This window comes from Penicillium antarcticum, assembly GCF_028974205.1.
Source record: "Penicillium antarcticum strain IBT 31339 chromosome Unknown utg000003l_segment0_segment0, whole genome shotgun sequence".
NCBI lineage: Eukaryota > Fungi > Ascomycota > Eurotiomycetes > Eurotiales > Aspergillaceae > Penicillium > Penicillium antarcticum.
In genome coordinates, this window is record NW_026695301.1 from 707730 (window position 1) to 722844 (window position 15115).

Genomic DNA, 15115 nt, shown 5'->3' on the forward strand with positions numbered 1-15115 from the left:
TTGGCGCTGTAAAGCCAAGCATGCTATTTCTACACGATATGCTAAAAATAGAGAACAGTGCACATGTTTAAAATCAAAGCCAAGCCTTAAACGATGCATACAACTAAGCTTTGGTAATAGTAAACGGTCCAGCAGCATTGAACAAAGTAGGCATCTGTGGGAAACAATCAGCACGGCCCACCAAAAAATCTCATAAAAAGTAAAAGAAAAAGAAAGACAAACCTGAGGAGCAGTAGACAACCCCGTCTGAACCCTCAAATACCAAAGCGAGCCATCTTTAACATGCGGCAAATCCTTTGGAATAGTAACATCAACAACACCCGCCTTCTCTTTAATACCAGTAGCGATCTTAATCGACTGATCAAAGTTGATAGAGTTTGGCACGCGGACCGGGTTGTTATATAGCCAGACACTGTAGTCATCGCCGGGGTACTGGTTCAATGGATCCGGACAGCGTCCTGTGGGCTTGCGGTTGAAGCGGACGTGCACGGTTTGGCCTGGCGAGACGGTTGAGTTATCTGGGATTCCTTGGTAGACATTGATGCAGGAGTAGTCGCGTTTGCCCCATGCTAGATTCGGTTTAGTGGTTAGTTTACTATAGCTGTATATTATTGGGGTAGTCATTGGGATGGGGGAATTGTTCATACGCTGGTTCTTATCAAAGAGGGCGGTGCTGGTTGCCACGAGGGAGGCGAGGATGGGGATTGTGAACTTCATTTTGGTTTTTGATAGATAGTGAAGTGTTTATTGTGGAAAAGAATGATGTTTATTTGTATGGGGAACTGGAAGCAGATCAGGGTCTTTTATAATGAGCCGGAATCATACGGCTGACGAAACAGACCCTAAATTTAGCTGCGGCTACTAAACCCCGGTTTGCAAGATTTAAGTGACGATGTTTCACTCAGCCTCTCCACATCTCTCGGATTAAATATTTATCTGCTTGGCGTGAGGAGAGTCGGTGAGGTGTGATTGATCCGGCTTGGCTATGCAGATCGATCTCGATCTGGGGCAATAGCAGTTCTCGTATACTTGCTCACGAGATATACTCAGCTGCTCTCTGATCCAGATTGACAACGGTGACGAGTAGGTCATCTTTATGTGCTGTTGTTTCGTTGACAATAGAATAGTACTTATGGTTCATTATTTGAATATCGCATTTGATCGACAGTGTTACTTATACAGTGTAGTTCTTCACCGGTAGGCGTCGCTACAACTCGCAAATGACACAGTCACTTGTTCACGTGGATACCCAGGTATCATTGCATTTAGAAGTCAATGCGACCTCTGCGTACCTGTTTTCAGAAAGGTATCCAGAACGGCTGAACGAAGCGAGAAGCCACCTCGGAGTCGCCGCAACTTTTTGTACGTAGGTTTCCAGCTCGAATATCCTTCCGGTCGTAATATTTCAGCCTTGGAAATGTTGGAAATTGAAACACCAACACACATATTGCGAAAAAGTGGATTCCATTCAAGATATCTCCTAGAAGGTCGACTATATACAACTGGAGTAGAGGCCAGGAATTGATACAACGTGCCCGGTTCAATTCTCCAAAGAGAAGAAGAAGCACTTGGAAGAAAATCAAGAGCGAAATAAAGGACAGAAATATTTCGACACTGTCTAAGTTGTTGTTCACATTGTATTCCTGACTGAAATAACAACATCTCCCCTCAAATAGACTCGTCTTAAAGCAAAAACGCATCACATAATCAAGCGAGCCACCCCATATATACTAGTTTCTATTCATGCTGCCGTGGCAAACTTCACGCGCATCTTCGAACCATCAACGGGCTTTGCGGTGATCTCCAATGTCTAAAAAGTATCAGCAAACGAACACCACACCCAGAGAGTTCCAAAAGCTTACACTATACAGCTCTGAATGGACATCATACTGTCCATTGGCTTTCATGATCGGTGCACCCGAATCATCACATTTGAAGGCCCCAAGTCCTACCTTCTCCCAGTCATACCGGCGAACCGCACATGCAAGAATGACCAGCGCCTCAATATTCGCAAGTTCCTGTCCAATGCAATTACGCGGTCCTCGCTCGAAAGGCCGCCAGGCACTCGGCGGGATGGGGGCGTTATTTGCTCCTAGCCAGCGCTCGGGGACGAATTCGTTGCTGTCGTCACCATACACGGTCTTGTCACGTTGTATGATATTATGGCAGACATACAGAATGGTCCCATCCAGATTAAGCTCTTCACCATTTGGTAACTGAACGACCATTCCGGTGTTTGCAGGCGAAGAACGCGCTGTGGCGGCTGGTGGGAACAAACGAAGGATCTCCTTTATCACGGCAGAGGTATAGGTCAGTTTCTGGAGAAGCTCCTCTCCACGTTCCAGAATCTTGGCTCGGACAACGGACGGCGAGCTATCAGTTCCGAATACTTCATCCAATTCGAGGCAAACTAGGCGTAAGACTCTGGGAGTGCGACTCAGTTGATAAAATGACCATTGGAGCACAATACTGGTTGTATCATGACCCGCAAACAAGAAAGTCTTCAGCTGATCACAAGTCTGGCTCAGAATCTCTGATGTCAATTTGGGGTGCTCTGCCAGACCGAGAGCGAGCACGCTGCGAGATGACTTTTCGGGATTAAACCCTTCCTCGAACTTCTCTGTAATGATTGCTTTGATGAGGCGATCAAGTCGACGCCCCAAAGCGCGTCTTTGGAAGGAAAGCAATATTTTCCATCTGCCGTTATTGGGACGATAGCTATAGCCTAGCTCACGGTAGACTCGGACTAGCTCGCCCTGCTTCTCTTCTCCGAGTTGGGCACCCATGTTAGTATCCATGGTGACCGCGCCTGTAGATAAGGTTAGAGCGCGTATCTATGAGGGAACAGTAAGAATTAGTCACCAATGATGTCGAACGTTAGATTTGTACATAGATCGTCAAATGAAAATTCTTCTCCGGTAGTACAGAAGCGGTCCAGACGTTCTAGGAAAAGCTGCGTCTTGTCAAGAATGCAAGGCATCAAACTCATGAGATGCTTGTGCGAGAACCCTGGATTGAATTGTTTGCGTAGACCTTTCCATTCTTCGTTCTATATATTGGTCAGATCGTATATTCTTTTGCGAATTGTTTCAACGTACTTCTGCAACGAGGATCGAGTTCGCGCCGAACAGATCTTGGAACCACCGGATTGTTGGTGACTTTGGAGTACTGTACTGGAAAAGCTTTGAACTTTTTGAAATCTGCTCTGCAACTTCATGATTGCAAATAATACACATAACATGAGTGATGGGTCGGAAATCAGCAATAAATAGAGGAGGGTTTCCAAGTTGGTCGTGCATGTCCTTGAAGAGTTCATCTAGCTGCCAATTAGACCCGCGCTATAGGATAAAGGAACGAAAAGCCTTACCAACATGGTCATTCAGTCTGTGGTTGCTTTTGATTTTACCGATAGTAGCCAAATGACCCCATACTAATGACGGTGGAAGTTGGGGTAAGTGCGCATATTGCTTCCTTCGGTAGTACGTGACCCTTTTCCACAGATATACCACAATCAGTGGGACTGTACCCAACAGTACGGTCCATGCCATGTAATATGACATTGCTCAATATTTTGTAGCAGTGAAAGGCGCTGCGGGTTAGAATACGCGAGAGGTCGAAGGGTCATAATGTGGTGCCTGAGGTGTCGATATATTGTCGGAACTTGCTGTCTTCCGTAACTTGCTCAGCCAATGAGGGCATTGAAATCTCTGTCATTTATTACTTGCTATTTCTTGCTATTTATGCTATGCTCATCCTTAGTAATCCGCTCATTCGGAGTTACTATAATTCCGGTTCTCAATCCGTATTCATGAATGCAGCACTGACATATATCATGACGACCCTTGGCATTCTGATTCGCCGTTCGGGGGCCCCCCTTTCGGTCCGCATAACTCCAGTGCATCGCGAGGAGCTGAGACTCAACATTTATACTGAATGCCTTGATTGGGCGACAGGAGAGAATTATTAGCCATGTCCCCATCCCGAGGGTCCGGTCGAGTTGGAACCAGGAAGTCAAAAACGGGATGCAGTACTTGCAAGTCAGTCTGATCTTACGCGTAAGCCCCAATTTCTGCTTGAGGCTCATCACCAAGCGGATACTGACATTCATCCAGAATTCGTCGGATCCGGTGTGGAGAGGAAAAGCCTCACTGTGTAAGATGCACTAGCACAGGCCGACAGTGTGCTTATAGCACTGTATCACTTCGCCCGGCGTTGGCCATATCACATCCGCAATCTCACTCGGGACAGCGAGAGCGCCGTGCATTTGAGTATTACTTCCATCGGGTAGGGCCAGCCCTTGCCGGTGCATTGGATCTCAACTTCTGGAGCGGATCGGTGTTACAGATCTGCCAACTGGAGCCTGCTGTATGGGATGCAGTCATCTCACTGAGTGTGCTGTACGAGAGGCCACCTATCTGCGACGCAAAACCATTATCTCTTCTCAACAATCCAGCTGATGTGCGCCATGGCTATCACGAAGAAGCTTTGGTGTGGTACTCGCGCTCCCTGGCTGCTTTACAGCGGCGAATCAACCAAGGCGTTGCCGATCTCACCATATCCATGATCAGCTGTGTACTCTTCATTGCTATTGAATTATTGCAAGGCAATAAATCAGCCGCAGTCATCCTGTATACGAATGGTGCACGATTATTGGCTAGCACCATGGCTTCGGCTAGAGGTTCTGAACTTTTGATGACTACTATCGTCCCCATTTTTCGAAGATTGGGGACGCAATTCCTTATTTCGACAGATGGCACTTTGTCAGATGCTTTGCCCCAGGATCGGACAATCCAAGAAGTAGCCTTTGTCACTATCAGTGAAGCGAGAAATGAACTTCTGGGCCTCATTGCGGAATGGAAAGTCTTTAACAAGGATATCAAAGCTCAAATTGCAGCAGCCAACGAGGAGATCCCTGATTTGTCTGCTCTTGAGATGCGACAAGAATCTCTAGAAGAACGCCTCCATATCTGGTACGCATGTCTCACGCCATTAATGCCAAAACAAAATACAAATCTCTACCCAGCCGCAGATGATGTTGATGGCTTGATGTCTCTCCTTCTCATGACTCATATCAGCATTCTAATTGAAACGAAAACCTCTCTAATTTCCAATGAAATGGCCTACGATGCATACGAATCGGATTTTGCTCAGATCCTGGAATATGCCCCCAAGGCTACCAATGCGACCCATAACTTAGATGGCAGCCAGCCATACTTCATGTTCGAAATGGGCGTGTTTCTCCCGCTTTTCATCACTGCTCTGAAATGCCGATTCCCTAATTTACGACGTCGGGCACTGATGTTTCTCCAGGTGGCCCCGCCGGTACAGGGTCTATGCATGTGTTCGCCTGTTGTTCAAATAATTTCGATATTGGTATTCTTGGAAGAATATCCAGGTGCAATTCTCCCTGGCGCTGGAACTATCGAGGAGTTGTTAGCTGGATCAGGGCGCATTCCGGCCTCACAGCATCGCATCCGAACTTTCGATGTCTCTTCCGATGCCAACGGCGAAGGCAAAATGAAGAATAAATTGAAATACTCGGTTTACGCTTCTGGCTCCAGTGGAAAGAATTTGCTTGTGGAAAACGAAGTTTTACTACCGGTTTTGATGGGCACATGATTATCACACACCATGCCATCCCCTCAATTTGAGGGGTGATGTTGCATTCAATCAGTCAGGTCGTGAAGGTGTCGATTGGTTCCAACTCACATCCAAGCCAGGGTTGACAATTTCTGTTCATTTTCACCAAACCAGTCCAGTTTATCACAATTTGCAATACATCCCATTGGGAACTGACTAGCCCACCAACGACGATAGAAGCGCGAATGTGGCTGGCGCTGGGTAGCACAAGCTCTACCTCCCAAATATCTTCCCCGGCTACACGTATCTCAACAGGCAAGCAAGGGGGAAGAAGTCTGGTCCACCCGCATGGTGACCAGCTCTAGACTCAACAGTCAAAAGTGCACATCTGCCCAATCCCACCAATCAATCCATGATGCGTCAGTTACCGTCTATACGCCCTAATTATCGGAGCTGCCCCGGTGCGGAAGGCCTACTGAAGATACGCGGAGTTGCCAATACGTTGGAATAAAATCGCGGACTACTAGAGATATTGTTTGTAAAGCATTTCTGGACAACTTCCTATACTATCATATATCTTTGAGTGATTGTACCACGTATTTGCATCAGTATAACGATAATATATCGTCTAATTTCTAATACATCTGTGCGATACCTCCCTGGACGTCTTGAGGAGTAATCCACTGAAGGAAATCGCGTTGAGAGTTATCCTTGCAGTAAGCAGGGTTATTACATTGACAAATATGTAAGGTGCAAGAAGAGAATAAAAAAATAATCTGCCTTTGACTTGCAGTACTCATGAATGTATGACCTGACATGTGTATGTGGCCTGATACCCAAGGCCACCGGTTACCAGACCCAATACGGCAACTTACCTCGTGCTCCCCTCACATCTCCCCTCTTCCATCTTTTCTCTTCTTCTCGTCTTAACAATCCAAAGCTGATTCTTGGGATACATCCGGGGCACACACCAACCATCAAAATGAGACTCGATAAACGCCAAAAAACTTCCCGGCGAGATCCCGAATAATAAAAGCTTCCTTTGGCACCGATACAGCCCGCTCCCCACATGCGACAGTATGAAAGCCACCTGCCATCTGCCATCTGCGGTGCCTTGTACAAAACGCCCCCGAAGACGAATATTGCGGTGTGAAAGATCTCCTGCGACTGGTCGGCAAAGATAACTTATCATGAAACAATGAGTGGTGTGACCTCCTACCGAATCGGAGATCCCTGGCTGTTTTTGCCCAAATATGGAGCCAGATGCCAGATTCGCAAGGCACACAGGAGAGTCACCTGAGTGATAATTGCCAATTTCGCCACTTTTTATTTTGTCCGAATACCACTTCGACCTTTGATATTACGCTCCAGTCCATATTCTCTGCTAATTGAACATCACCATACACCATATCCGGCTCATCTCCCCAGCTCCACTACAGTTGGTTGCAACCCAAGGGACCAGTCCTCCGTACCCACATCCACAACTGGGACGTTTCCGTTCGCTTATCAACTGTTCCTAGGGGTCCAATTTATCCCCCACCTTGCCTCCTTTCTGCTCCTCCCAAGTTTCTCGTTTCGACTCGAGTTTGGGCATTCTTTTTCCTCGGAAGCGCATTTGCAACTGGTCGCGTGCCTACCGATAAGCTATTCAGCCCCTTTCTTGGCTCGCGTGGACACATGCCGTCCTTCACTGAAGATAATGTGCCTGGTCCCGAATTAACAGGTAGGCTCCATTTCTTTGCCCTCCTTCGTAGTTAGGAATCCACTATCTCGCCCCATATAAGCACACGTCCCCTGGCTTGTAATCTCTCTCTCCATCGCAACTCGACATCTTTTGCCCCCAGCAGCACCTCGAATCGTCTACCAACCAAATACTAATTCCCACAGAATCGTCGATTTCGGGAACAGGCTTGGATCTCCGCTCTTTGACCAAGGCCTTACATGCAAGTGGGACGGTCGATTCCTCAGACGGCACTTCTCTGAAACAATATCGGGCTTCCAAGTCCCAGCCCATTGCGCAACCCCCCACCACCTCCATGCCTTCTCTCGACGGCCCTTCGAGCGTCAACGAGGCAATGACACAAGTGGACAGGGAGCAATACAGGCCCGAAGAAGATCCCCAGGGTCTCTTCCACCAAGTATACGAATGGTTACACCATGAGAAAACCAGACGACAGAATCGTAAGGCACGGAAATCCGAAGCCGTCTCCAATGCGACAAACGATGCGCCCACCGAGGACGGCCCCATAGAAAGACCCAACTCCAACCCCTCCGAAAGCACCTTTTCCTTGGATAAGCTGGAGAAGATCCTCCTCCAGTATGCGACCAACCGACCGAGCAGCGCCATTGGCTCGAATGCGTCGGCGAAACGCCTAAGTCGGCGTCGTTATAAGGGCCTGCAAAGAGGCTCCGCCTCCGAGTCAGAAGCCACAGATGTCGAGGCGCCTGTGCCGGGCGTGGAAGCCTACCTGGACAACTCCAAGACACTTGCCTACACCGGTGGTGCTGCAGTAGAAGAGGATACCGATGCCAATGCCAATGCCAAGGCTGACAAGGACCGAGAGGGCTGGATGATTTTCAAGACCGAGATCGTGCGCATTGTACATACGCTGCAACTTAAAGGCTGGCGCAAGGTCCCGGCTGAGCTGGCTGGCGAGATTGAGGTGGTTCGCCTGAGCGGTGCTCTCACGAACGCCGTCTATGTAGTTGCGCCACCCAAGAACCTGCCTCCCCCAAAAACGGACAGCAAGTCTACTTTGGTGTCCAGGAAACCACCTCCGTAAGCATCAATGTCTCCCTCTATGTTGAATGACTAGCTAACCGGCATTGTAGGAAGCTTCTGCTCCGCATCTACGGACCGCAGGTTGACCATTTGATTGACCGAGAAAAGGAGCTACAGATTCTCCGCCGTCTAGGCCGAAAGAACATCGGTCCTCGCGTTCTGGGTACATTCCTGAACGGTCGATTTGAAGAGTACTTCGAGGCCCGTCCTCTTACGCCCAAAGAACTGCGCATGCCCGAAACAGCAAAGCAGATCGCCAAGCGTATGAGAGAGCTGCATGATGGCATTGAACTCCTCGATGAAGAACGCGAAGGTGGACCCATGATCTTCAAGAACTGGGACAAGTGGGTGGATCGTTGCGAGCAGGTGACCACCTGGCTTGACAGGGAAATCCAGTCTCCGCACAACGAAGCCAAGGCCGCATCTGAACCATGGCGTCGTCGCGGCTATGTTTGCGGTGTGACATGGGACATGTTCCGCAAAGCCGTGGAAAACTACCGACTTTGGTTGGTTGCCGGGTCTGGAGGCATTGCTGAGATCAAGCGCCAGTTGGTGTTTGCGCACAATGATGTAAGTGTTTCATGAAGATTGTGGGATGTTGTATTGACTTGTCTTTAGACTCAATATGGCAATCTTCTTCGCATGGAACCGGCCACACAGTCGCCGTTGCTCTTGCCTGCCAATGAGCACAAGCAGCTCGTTGTCATTGACTTTGAATACTCCTCTGCCAATACCCCTGGCCTGGAGTTCGCTAACCACTTTGTAAGTCCCCAATCCCCAACACAGAGAAACAGAGTTCAATATCTAACGTCAACAGACTGAGTGGTGCTACAACTACCACGACGAAGAACGCTCCTGGGCTTGCAACACTCGCGCTTACCCAACCCCAGATCAGCAATACCAATTCGTATCTACATACCTCACCCACCGACCCGCCGTCGGTGGCGGAACCATCTCTCCCCTAGCCACGCCCAACATGCGCGGTCGTACCGCGACAGGCATCACACCTTTAGACCTGGACGAGGCAGATGGTCCCAGCTCGCAAGTCGCACAGGCTGAGAAGTCCAACGACGAAGAGCTGGATAGAGAGGTGCGCTTCCTCATGCAGCAGACCCGATTGTGGCGGGTGATGAACTCTGCGCAGTGGGTCGCTTGGGGTATTGTGCAGGCCAAGGTACCCGGCATGGAAGAAGGTATCGCGGAGATGGCTGCTGCCAATGAGCACGGCAAGAATGGACAGCACGAGGGTAACGGCGCCACCAACTCTAACGGGCACAGCGAAAAGACGCCGCCTGTTGATGCTGACATCGATGAAGAAGGCGATTTCGATTATCTGGCTTACGCTCAGGACCGGATTATGTTCTTCTGGTCTGACCTTCTGGCATTGGGCTTGGTCAGGGCGGAGGACCTGCCTGCGCCTATGGTTGAGCATATCAAGTTGCGTCTTGTGGAGCATTGAGTGACTCTTAACTCCGGGGAGAATAATGATTTTATATTCAGGACGGAACGAAGGATGTCCCTTGCACTTCTCTTTACGAGTTACGATGTGGACGCCAGTATATAGCTGCGTCAAACTTCGGTGATTTATCACACCTATGTATGTACTACACTCTAGCGTTGGGGTTTCAACATCATCATCGAATACCATATATCTTTGTTTCGTATCGACCATCATAATCGTCCTGCTTCGCAAAGGGTATCTGAAATGCCGACGTAGAAAAGCTCAAAGACAAAGAACAACAAGACAAAGAACCAAAGAAGAGCAAGCATCTACCGCTGCATCTCAAGCTTCTTCCTCGTCTCCTTCTTCGCGTTCTCAACCCACTCCCCATAAACCTTCCCCTCAGAATCCTGCTTATCCTTCATCCCAACAACCCCCTTCATCATCTCCCCAATGAACCCAACAAAGTTATGTCTCCGCAGCGTATTCTCCCACTGCCACGCAGCCCTCTTCTTCTCCTCCCTCTCAAGAGTCTCCACATCCCCAATCTCCCTAGCCGAAACCCTCGGATCCCGTACAACAGCCATAAGATTGAAATGCGTCTCGCCAGCATCATACCGCGCAATCCTTCGCTGAAGAACCTCAATCACCTTCTCAGGGAAAGACCCAGCATCACAAGCCCCGTGACTAATAGGATGAGGCTGCAACCCATCAAGCTCATACAACTTCCCATTAACAGGCGTATAAGCAATGAAATGGTAAACGTCCGCACCCTTCTCGTCATCCTGCGGGCGAGCAGTCTCGTCCGCGAATGGGCTAGCACGCGCGAAACTGTTGTGTGCGCTGCGAATAGCTTCGGAGTTGGAGAGCGCCTCGCCGCGGAGTTCGGGCGGGAAGCCCGTGGTGAAGTCTTTAAAGCTGGATAATTCCGGGCCGAGGTTTATCGCTGGTTGCGGGGCGGGTGGGTTGTCGTGGTTTAGGATTACGGAGAGGATGGCTTGTGTTCCACAGGCGTTTTGGATTGTTTGCGCGGCGAAGAAGAGGTTGTTGTCTGTTGCTGTTGGGTCGTATTCGCCGTCTAAGGGGGCTTCGGCGCGGGCGCCTGCTGCTTCGCGTGTCCATTTGAAGAGGAAGATTACGCCGTAGACGGGGCTGCGTGGGTTAGCTTTATGGGGTTCTTGCGTAGATGATATGCGGGTTTTGAGGCTTTAGAGCTTGAGGGTGTGAGGATGCTTACCCGAGGGATCTGATTGTATCGGGATCAAGAGAAATGAGTTCTTCGAATTGGGTGTCCTTGACTCCCAAAGTCTCGATCAGCGAGGTGAAAAGGCCCTGGCGTGTGTGTCAGAAAGCTGGTTGGGAAGGTTGTTGGAGAGATTTTACCTCGTCTGATTCGATTGTACTCCAGCCAGCAGCATCACCCATTTTGAATGTCAGATGTGGTGTTTAGACAGGTCGATTAAGAGTGAAGATTAGTTGTGCTGGAGCTTGAGAATCAAGCGTTGCATTCTTCCCCAAAATGGAAAGCGGTTATGTCATTGTCACATGATCCTGTTTGTTCTGTTTGTCATGTTCTTGTTGCATAGAGCTTCAAGTACAGCACCTTTGCCTTTCACAATCAGAACGTGAGATCATATAGTAGAGATAGGATACCTAGATGACTTATAGCTTTGAATGCTCAAGTCTGTGGCAATGAGTCCATCACAAACTTTGACATGAGACAGTCATATTCCTCGACATGGATAACCGATCGAGATCATGTAGTGGATTGAAATGAACGACGTTTCATTACCGTTCTTCACTTGCTACAAATAAAGGTTTTCAGTAGATGTTTTGCCCAAGCCACTCGGCCATCTCGTCGACCAAGGTAAGTAAACCGTTAAAAGTTGCAGGCTGCGAGTATAAACATAGAAACGACCTCAAAAAAGAGACCAATGGCCGACGTTTCTTCTCAAATAATGATAACACCAATGAGATCCTCAATCGAGACAGCACATTTCTATAATCTAAGGAAGCATACTTCACCGACATTTACTCTGGGCACAGTAAGCCCTACGTAATAAGGCCATCCAAGACGCAAAACACCACATCCAAACTTAATCCCAGACCCTCAAGACACATGAACAGCTCAGTGAGGCTCAGTAAACACATACAGGCAAAAACAGCGCAAGCGATAAATATAGAAATACGAAGCAGACATGAGCCATGCATTAACCCTATTTCCACATGGCAACACACACACACCAATCGAGATATAACGAACCGCCGATCCCAATAAACACACCGAAAACGCGCAAGTAGATTCAGACTCTATACTTTCCGTCCTTGATCCACCTATTAGACTATAGACTAAACCTCTATCCGCCCTAGCCCGGGAACATAATACCCATCTCATCATAGTTCAACCGCAGCCGAATACGAGGTCTGGTGAACGCGGGCCGGGAATATCCAATTAGAGGCGCAGATCTGTAGTTTATCGGTCTTAATGTGTGTCCCGTGCTTGGCCCGTGATGTTAGTTCCTTTGGGTCCTTGGTCTATTCTTAGGTTTTGGGCGTTTATTGGTTTTGTGGGTTGGTTCTTGTCCCTGTCGATCTGTAAGTGGTTAGGTTTGTAATTTGGAAACTGGGTGGATTGGATGGGGGGGGGGTTTCTCTGGTAATCTTTCGTGAGGAAAGATAGTGGATACCGAGAGGGTCGGCGGTGCTATGCTTAGAGTGAATGGGTCTCATGTTCAGATATCGGAGGATAATACAGTCCGTGGTGGATAGTGAGATGGTTTTGCCGAGGTCCATTGGGACTGTATGTCTAGGCAACCATTTCTGACAGGATAACATTGTGTATCATTTGGAGTGGATCATTACACAGTTGGCACAGAAGTAAAGTAGCACACTTTAAGTAATTCTAACAAACGATTCAGTAAGATCGGGGTATATACATCAATATAAAAAAAAGCAAACAGAACCATTTCCACCAGCTGGTAACTGAAGATAAGATCCAAAGTTGAAAAGTGCCAAAATCAGAATTAGAACACACCAACGCTAATGCTCGACAGATGGAAACGACAAGAGCCGAGTGATAGAACCCGAAAAAAAAAAGTCAACTCGGAGCCCACCCAACCCAGCTCCGTTCCATAGCCCTTGTTTTAGAGATGAACTATTCAAGTCAATAGTTCCAGGTAATCAGTAGCCTCGACCGATTTGTTAATCTCTATTCCTACAAAGAAGGTCGTCTTCTTTTCATGTTTCCCGGGGTTTCTTGTTCTTTCGGGGTATAATGGCATCACCTCATAACTAGACTCCATATAATCTTCATGAAGTCCAAAGCGGCGCAACCAAGCCGGGCATCTCAAACGGATGCGTCTGCGGATACACCTCCATGTTCAAGCCGAGTGTGCCATCAGCACGGGGCAAGTCAGAGCAATGCAACTCCCCACCGTATGGTGGCGTATATGTCGAAGAGTTTGGAATAGCAGAGTGAGAATGGCCCAAATCAAGGGCGAGCTGTGCATCATTCGTATCGAGGAGTTGCGGAGATGGCGGGTAAAGAGAATGAGAATGCGATGGTGGAGCAGTGATGTAGCCATCTGGGAGGTTGAAAGGGGAGCTTGCGACTGTGACAGCGGGTGGGGATTGGAGAGGTGGGGTATATGCGGCATAAGAGGGAGAGGCTGATGCAGGAGAGGAAGATGTGACGAGGGGGTATTCGGTCATGTTGTGGTGGTATGGACTTGGTGGACCAGGGGAGTACTGGTCAATAGAGGAGCGAGGCGACCAAGGGAGACGTCTGCGATAGCGGGCGACGATACGGCGGGGGATATCCATCAGATCAAGAGCAAGTCTTAGATCTGCGTTAAATGGGTCCGTTGCGCTATGCGCGACGATAATGCGATAGTTTTCTTCGATTGGACCGATGGATAGAGCGCCTAGGTATGCGCCTCCCATTTCTGGGAGGAATCGGTCAAGGGAGATGCCAACGGCAAAGAACTGGGAGAGAATAGCTAGGGCATTAAGATCTGAGTCGCTGCCTCGGAGCATGGATGGTGGTAGCCAGAAGAGCCAGCGGCGGAGGATCTGGATGCGGTCGAAGGTTTGTTCGGAGGTCTGACTTGGGAAGTCGTCACGGAATTTTTGGACGTATTCAATCAGTTCACCGAGTCGTTGAGTGTGCTCCAAATTGTGGGTGACTCGCTTCTGAATCATTCGGAGGGCATGTATGGTTTGGTCGAGATGAGCCAAATCTTCATCGAGAGGCAGATAGGCACCTGCCATTGAGAGATCCGTTGTGCTAAGTGCACGCTGACTCTCTACGAACTGTGCCAAATCTGACTCCTGCTTCCAATATGGATGCATAGACTCGAGGACACTCGACAGGCCATGTTGCAAGGACATCCAACTCGAGCTGGTGACATTAGTTGGTGATATTCTCGGGACTGTACAGGAAAACTTACGATTCTGTAGCCTGCCATGAAAGAAGAACAGAGGCTGCGAGAATAGCATCACAATTATCCTTGGAGAATGACCCGAGAGCATTCTGCAAGCCCTGAAGAGCAGTGACCTTATGGCGATACGCCAACTGCTTCGTCTCTTGATCTCCCGTCATGAAGGAAAGGTGGAAAGCCGACAAGCCAAGGATAGCACTCATAACAAAGTCGCTAGAGAGTGCAATGGCAAGGAAACTAGAAACGGTAAGCAAGTGCACTCCCAAGCATCCAAAAGCTCACTTACTTCGGCATCTTCTGCGCCCAAACAGTACAGCCGCTCAAACCCCTCCGATGCAGATCAATCGAAAGCCCGATAATGTGGTGAATCAAGCGCAAATCGGCACGCGAAAGTCCAGACCATCCTGAGCGAGGACACTGTAAGAGCTCTGGATACGGAGGCACGCCGGTACGATGCCAGTTCTCGATTTCGGCCTCAATGTCGGGCGACATGAGCAGGTCGGGACCCCGCCGGGGAGTTGGGGGACTGCCTGAACCAGCGGCAACGTCCTGGTAGTCGCAGCGGCAGTTGTGTTTGGTGCAATTACGACTAGAGAGGCTATGTTAGGTGGCACATTTGGAGTTCTGTGGATTCGAACGTACCATTGCGGGAAGGTCTCGTCGCAGCGAATATGTCTCCTCTTACAAGTCTTGCAGCCGTTACGAGACTTGGTGTGACTCTTGCGCGGGGGACCACCGCCTGGACCGACCATTTTGGCTTGTTGAGAAGGGCTGGAAAGGTGTAGAAGTAGATTGGAGTCAGGGTTGACTCCGCAAGTGATTAGAAGGAATTTTTGGGGTCTGGAAGTGGGCACCTATGCCCTGTAGACCTGT

General features: G+C 48.9%; 6 protein-coding genes across 6 annotated transcripts; 2 read left to right on the plus strand and 4 right to left on the minus strand.

Moving 5' to 3' along the window:
• Positions 1–103: 103 nt before the first annotated feature.
• On the minus strand, positions 104–717 carry N7508_002969 (uncharacterized protein; the record flags this gene model as incomplete). The annotated part of the gene is made up of 3 exons (XM_058461035.1): positions 104–154; positions 223–569; positions 648–717. 3 exons carry the CDS (start codon positions 715–717, stop codon positions 104–106), a joined length of 468 nt encoding a protein of 155 aa, XP_058321612.1.
• Positions 718–1741: 1024 nt separating this feature from the next.
• On the minus strand, positions 1742–3560 carry N7508_002970 (cytochrome P450; the record flags this gene model as incomplete). The annotated part of the gene is made up of 5 exons (XM_058461036.1): positions 1742–1810; positions 1863–2809; positions 2863–3049; positions 3099–3338; positions 3372–3560. The coding sequence occupies 5 exons, from the start codon at positions 3558–3560 to the stop codon at positions 1742–1744; spliced, it is 1632 nt and encodes a 543-aa protein (XP_058321613.1).
• Positions 3561–4022: 462 nt separating this feature from the next.
• N7508_002971 (transcriptional regulator family TF) lies at positions 4023–5619 on the plus strand (the record flags this gene model as incomplete). Its single annotated transcript, XM_058461037.1, has 3 exons — positions 4023–4055; positions 4113–4127; positions 4249–5619. The coding sequence occupies 3 exons, from the start codon at positions 4023–4025 to the stop codon at positions 5617–5619; spliced, it is 1419 nt and encodes a 472-aa protein (XP_058321614.1).
• Positions 5620–7616: 1997 nt separating this feature from the next.
• N7508_002972 (uncharacterized protein) lies at positions 7617–9821 on the plus strand (the record flags this gene model as incomplete). Its single annotated transcript, XM_058461038.1, has 4 exons — positions 7617–8359; positions 8413–8932; positions 8981–9124; positions 9180–9821. 4 exons carry the CDS (start codon positions 7617–7619, stop codon positions 9819–9821), a joined length of 2049 nt encoding a protein of 682 aa, XP_058321615.1.
• A 311-nt stretch (positions 9822–10132) lies between these two features.
• N7508_002973 (putative 26S proteasome-associated ubiquitin C-terminal hydrolase) lies at positions 10133–11228 on the minus strand (the record flags this gene model as incomplete). Its single annotated transcript, XM_058461039.1, has 3 exons — positions 10133–10955; positions 11041–11135; positions 11187–11228. 3 exons carry the CDS (start codon positions 11226–11228, stop codon positions 10133–10135), a joined length of 960 nt encoding a protein of 319 aa, XP_058321616.1.
• Positions 11229–13112: 1884 nt separating this feature from the next.
• On the minus strand, positions 13113–14994 carry N7508_002974 (putative C6 transcription factor RosA-like; the record flags this gene model as incomplete). The annotated part of the gene is made up of 4 exons (XM_058461040.1): positions 13113–14202; positions 14252–14479; positions 14529–14831; positions 14885–14994. The coding sequence occupies 4 exons, from the start codon at positions 14992–14994 to the stop codon at positions 13113–13115; spliced, it is 1731 nt and encodes a 576-aa protein (XP_058321617.1).
• Between the last annotated feature and the right edge of the window lie 121 nt (positions 14995–15115).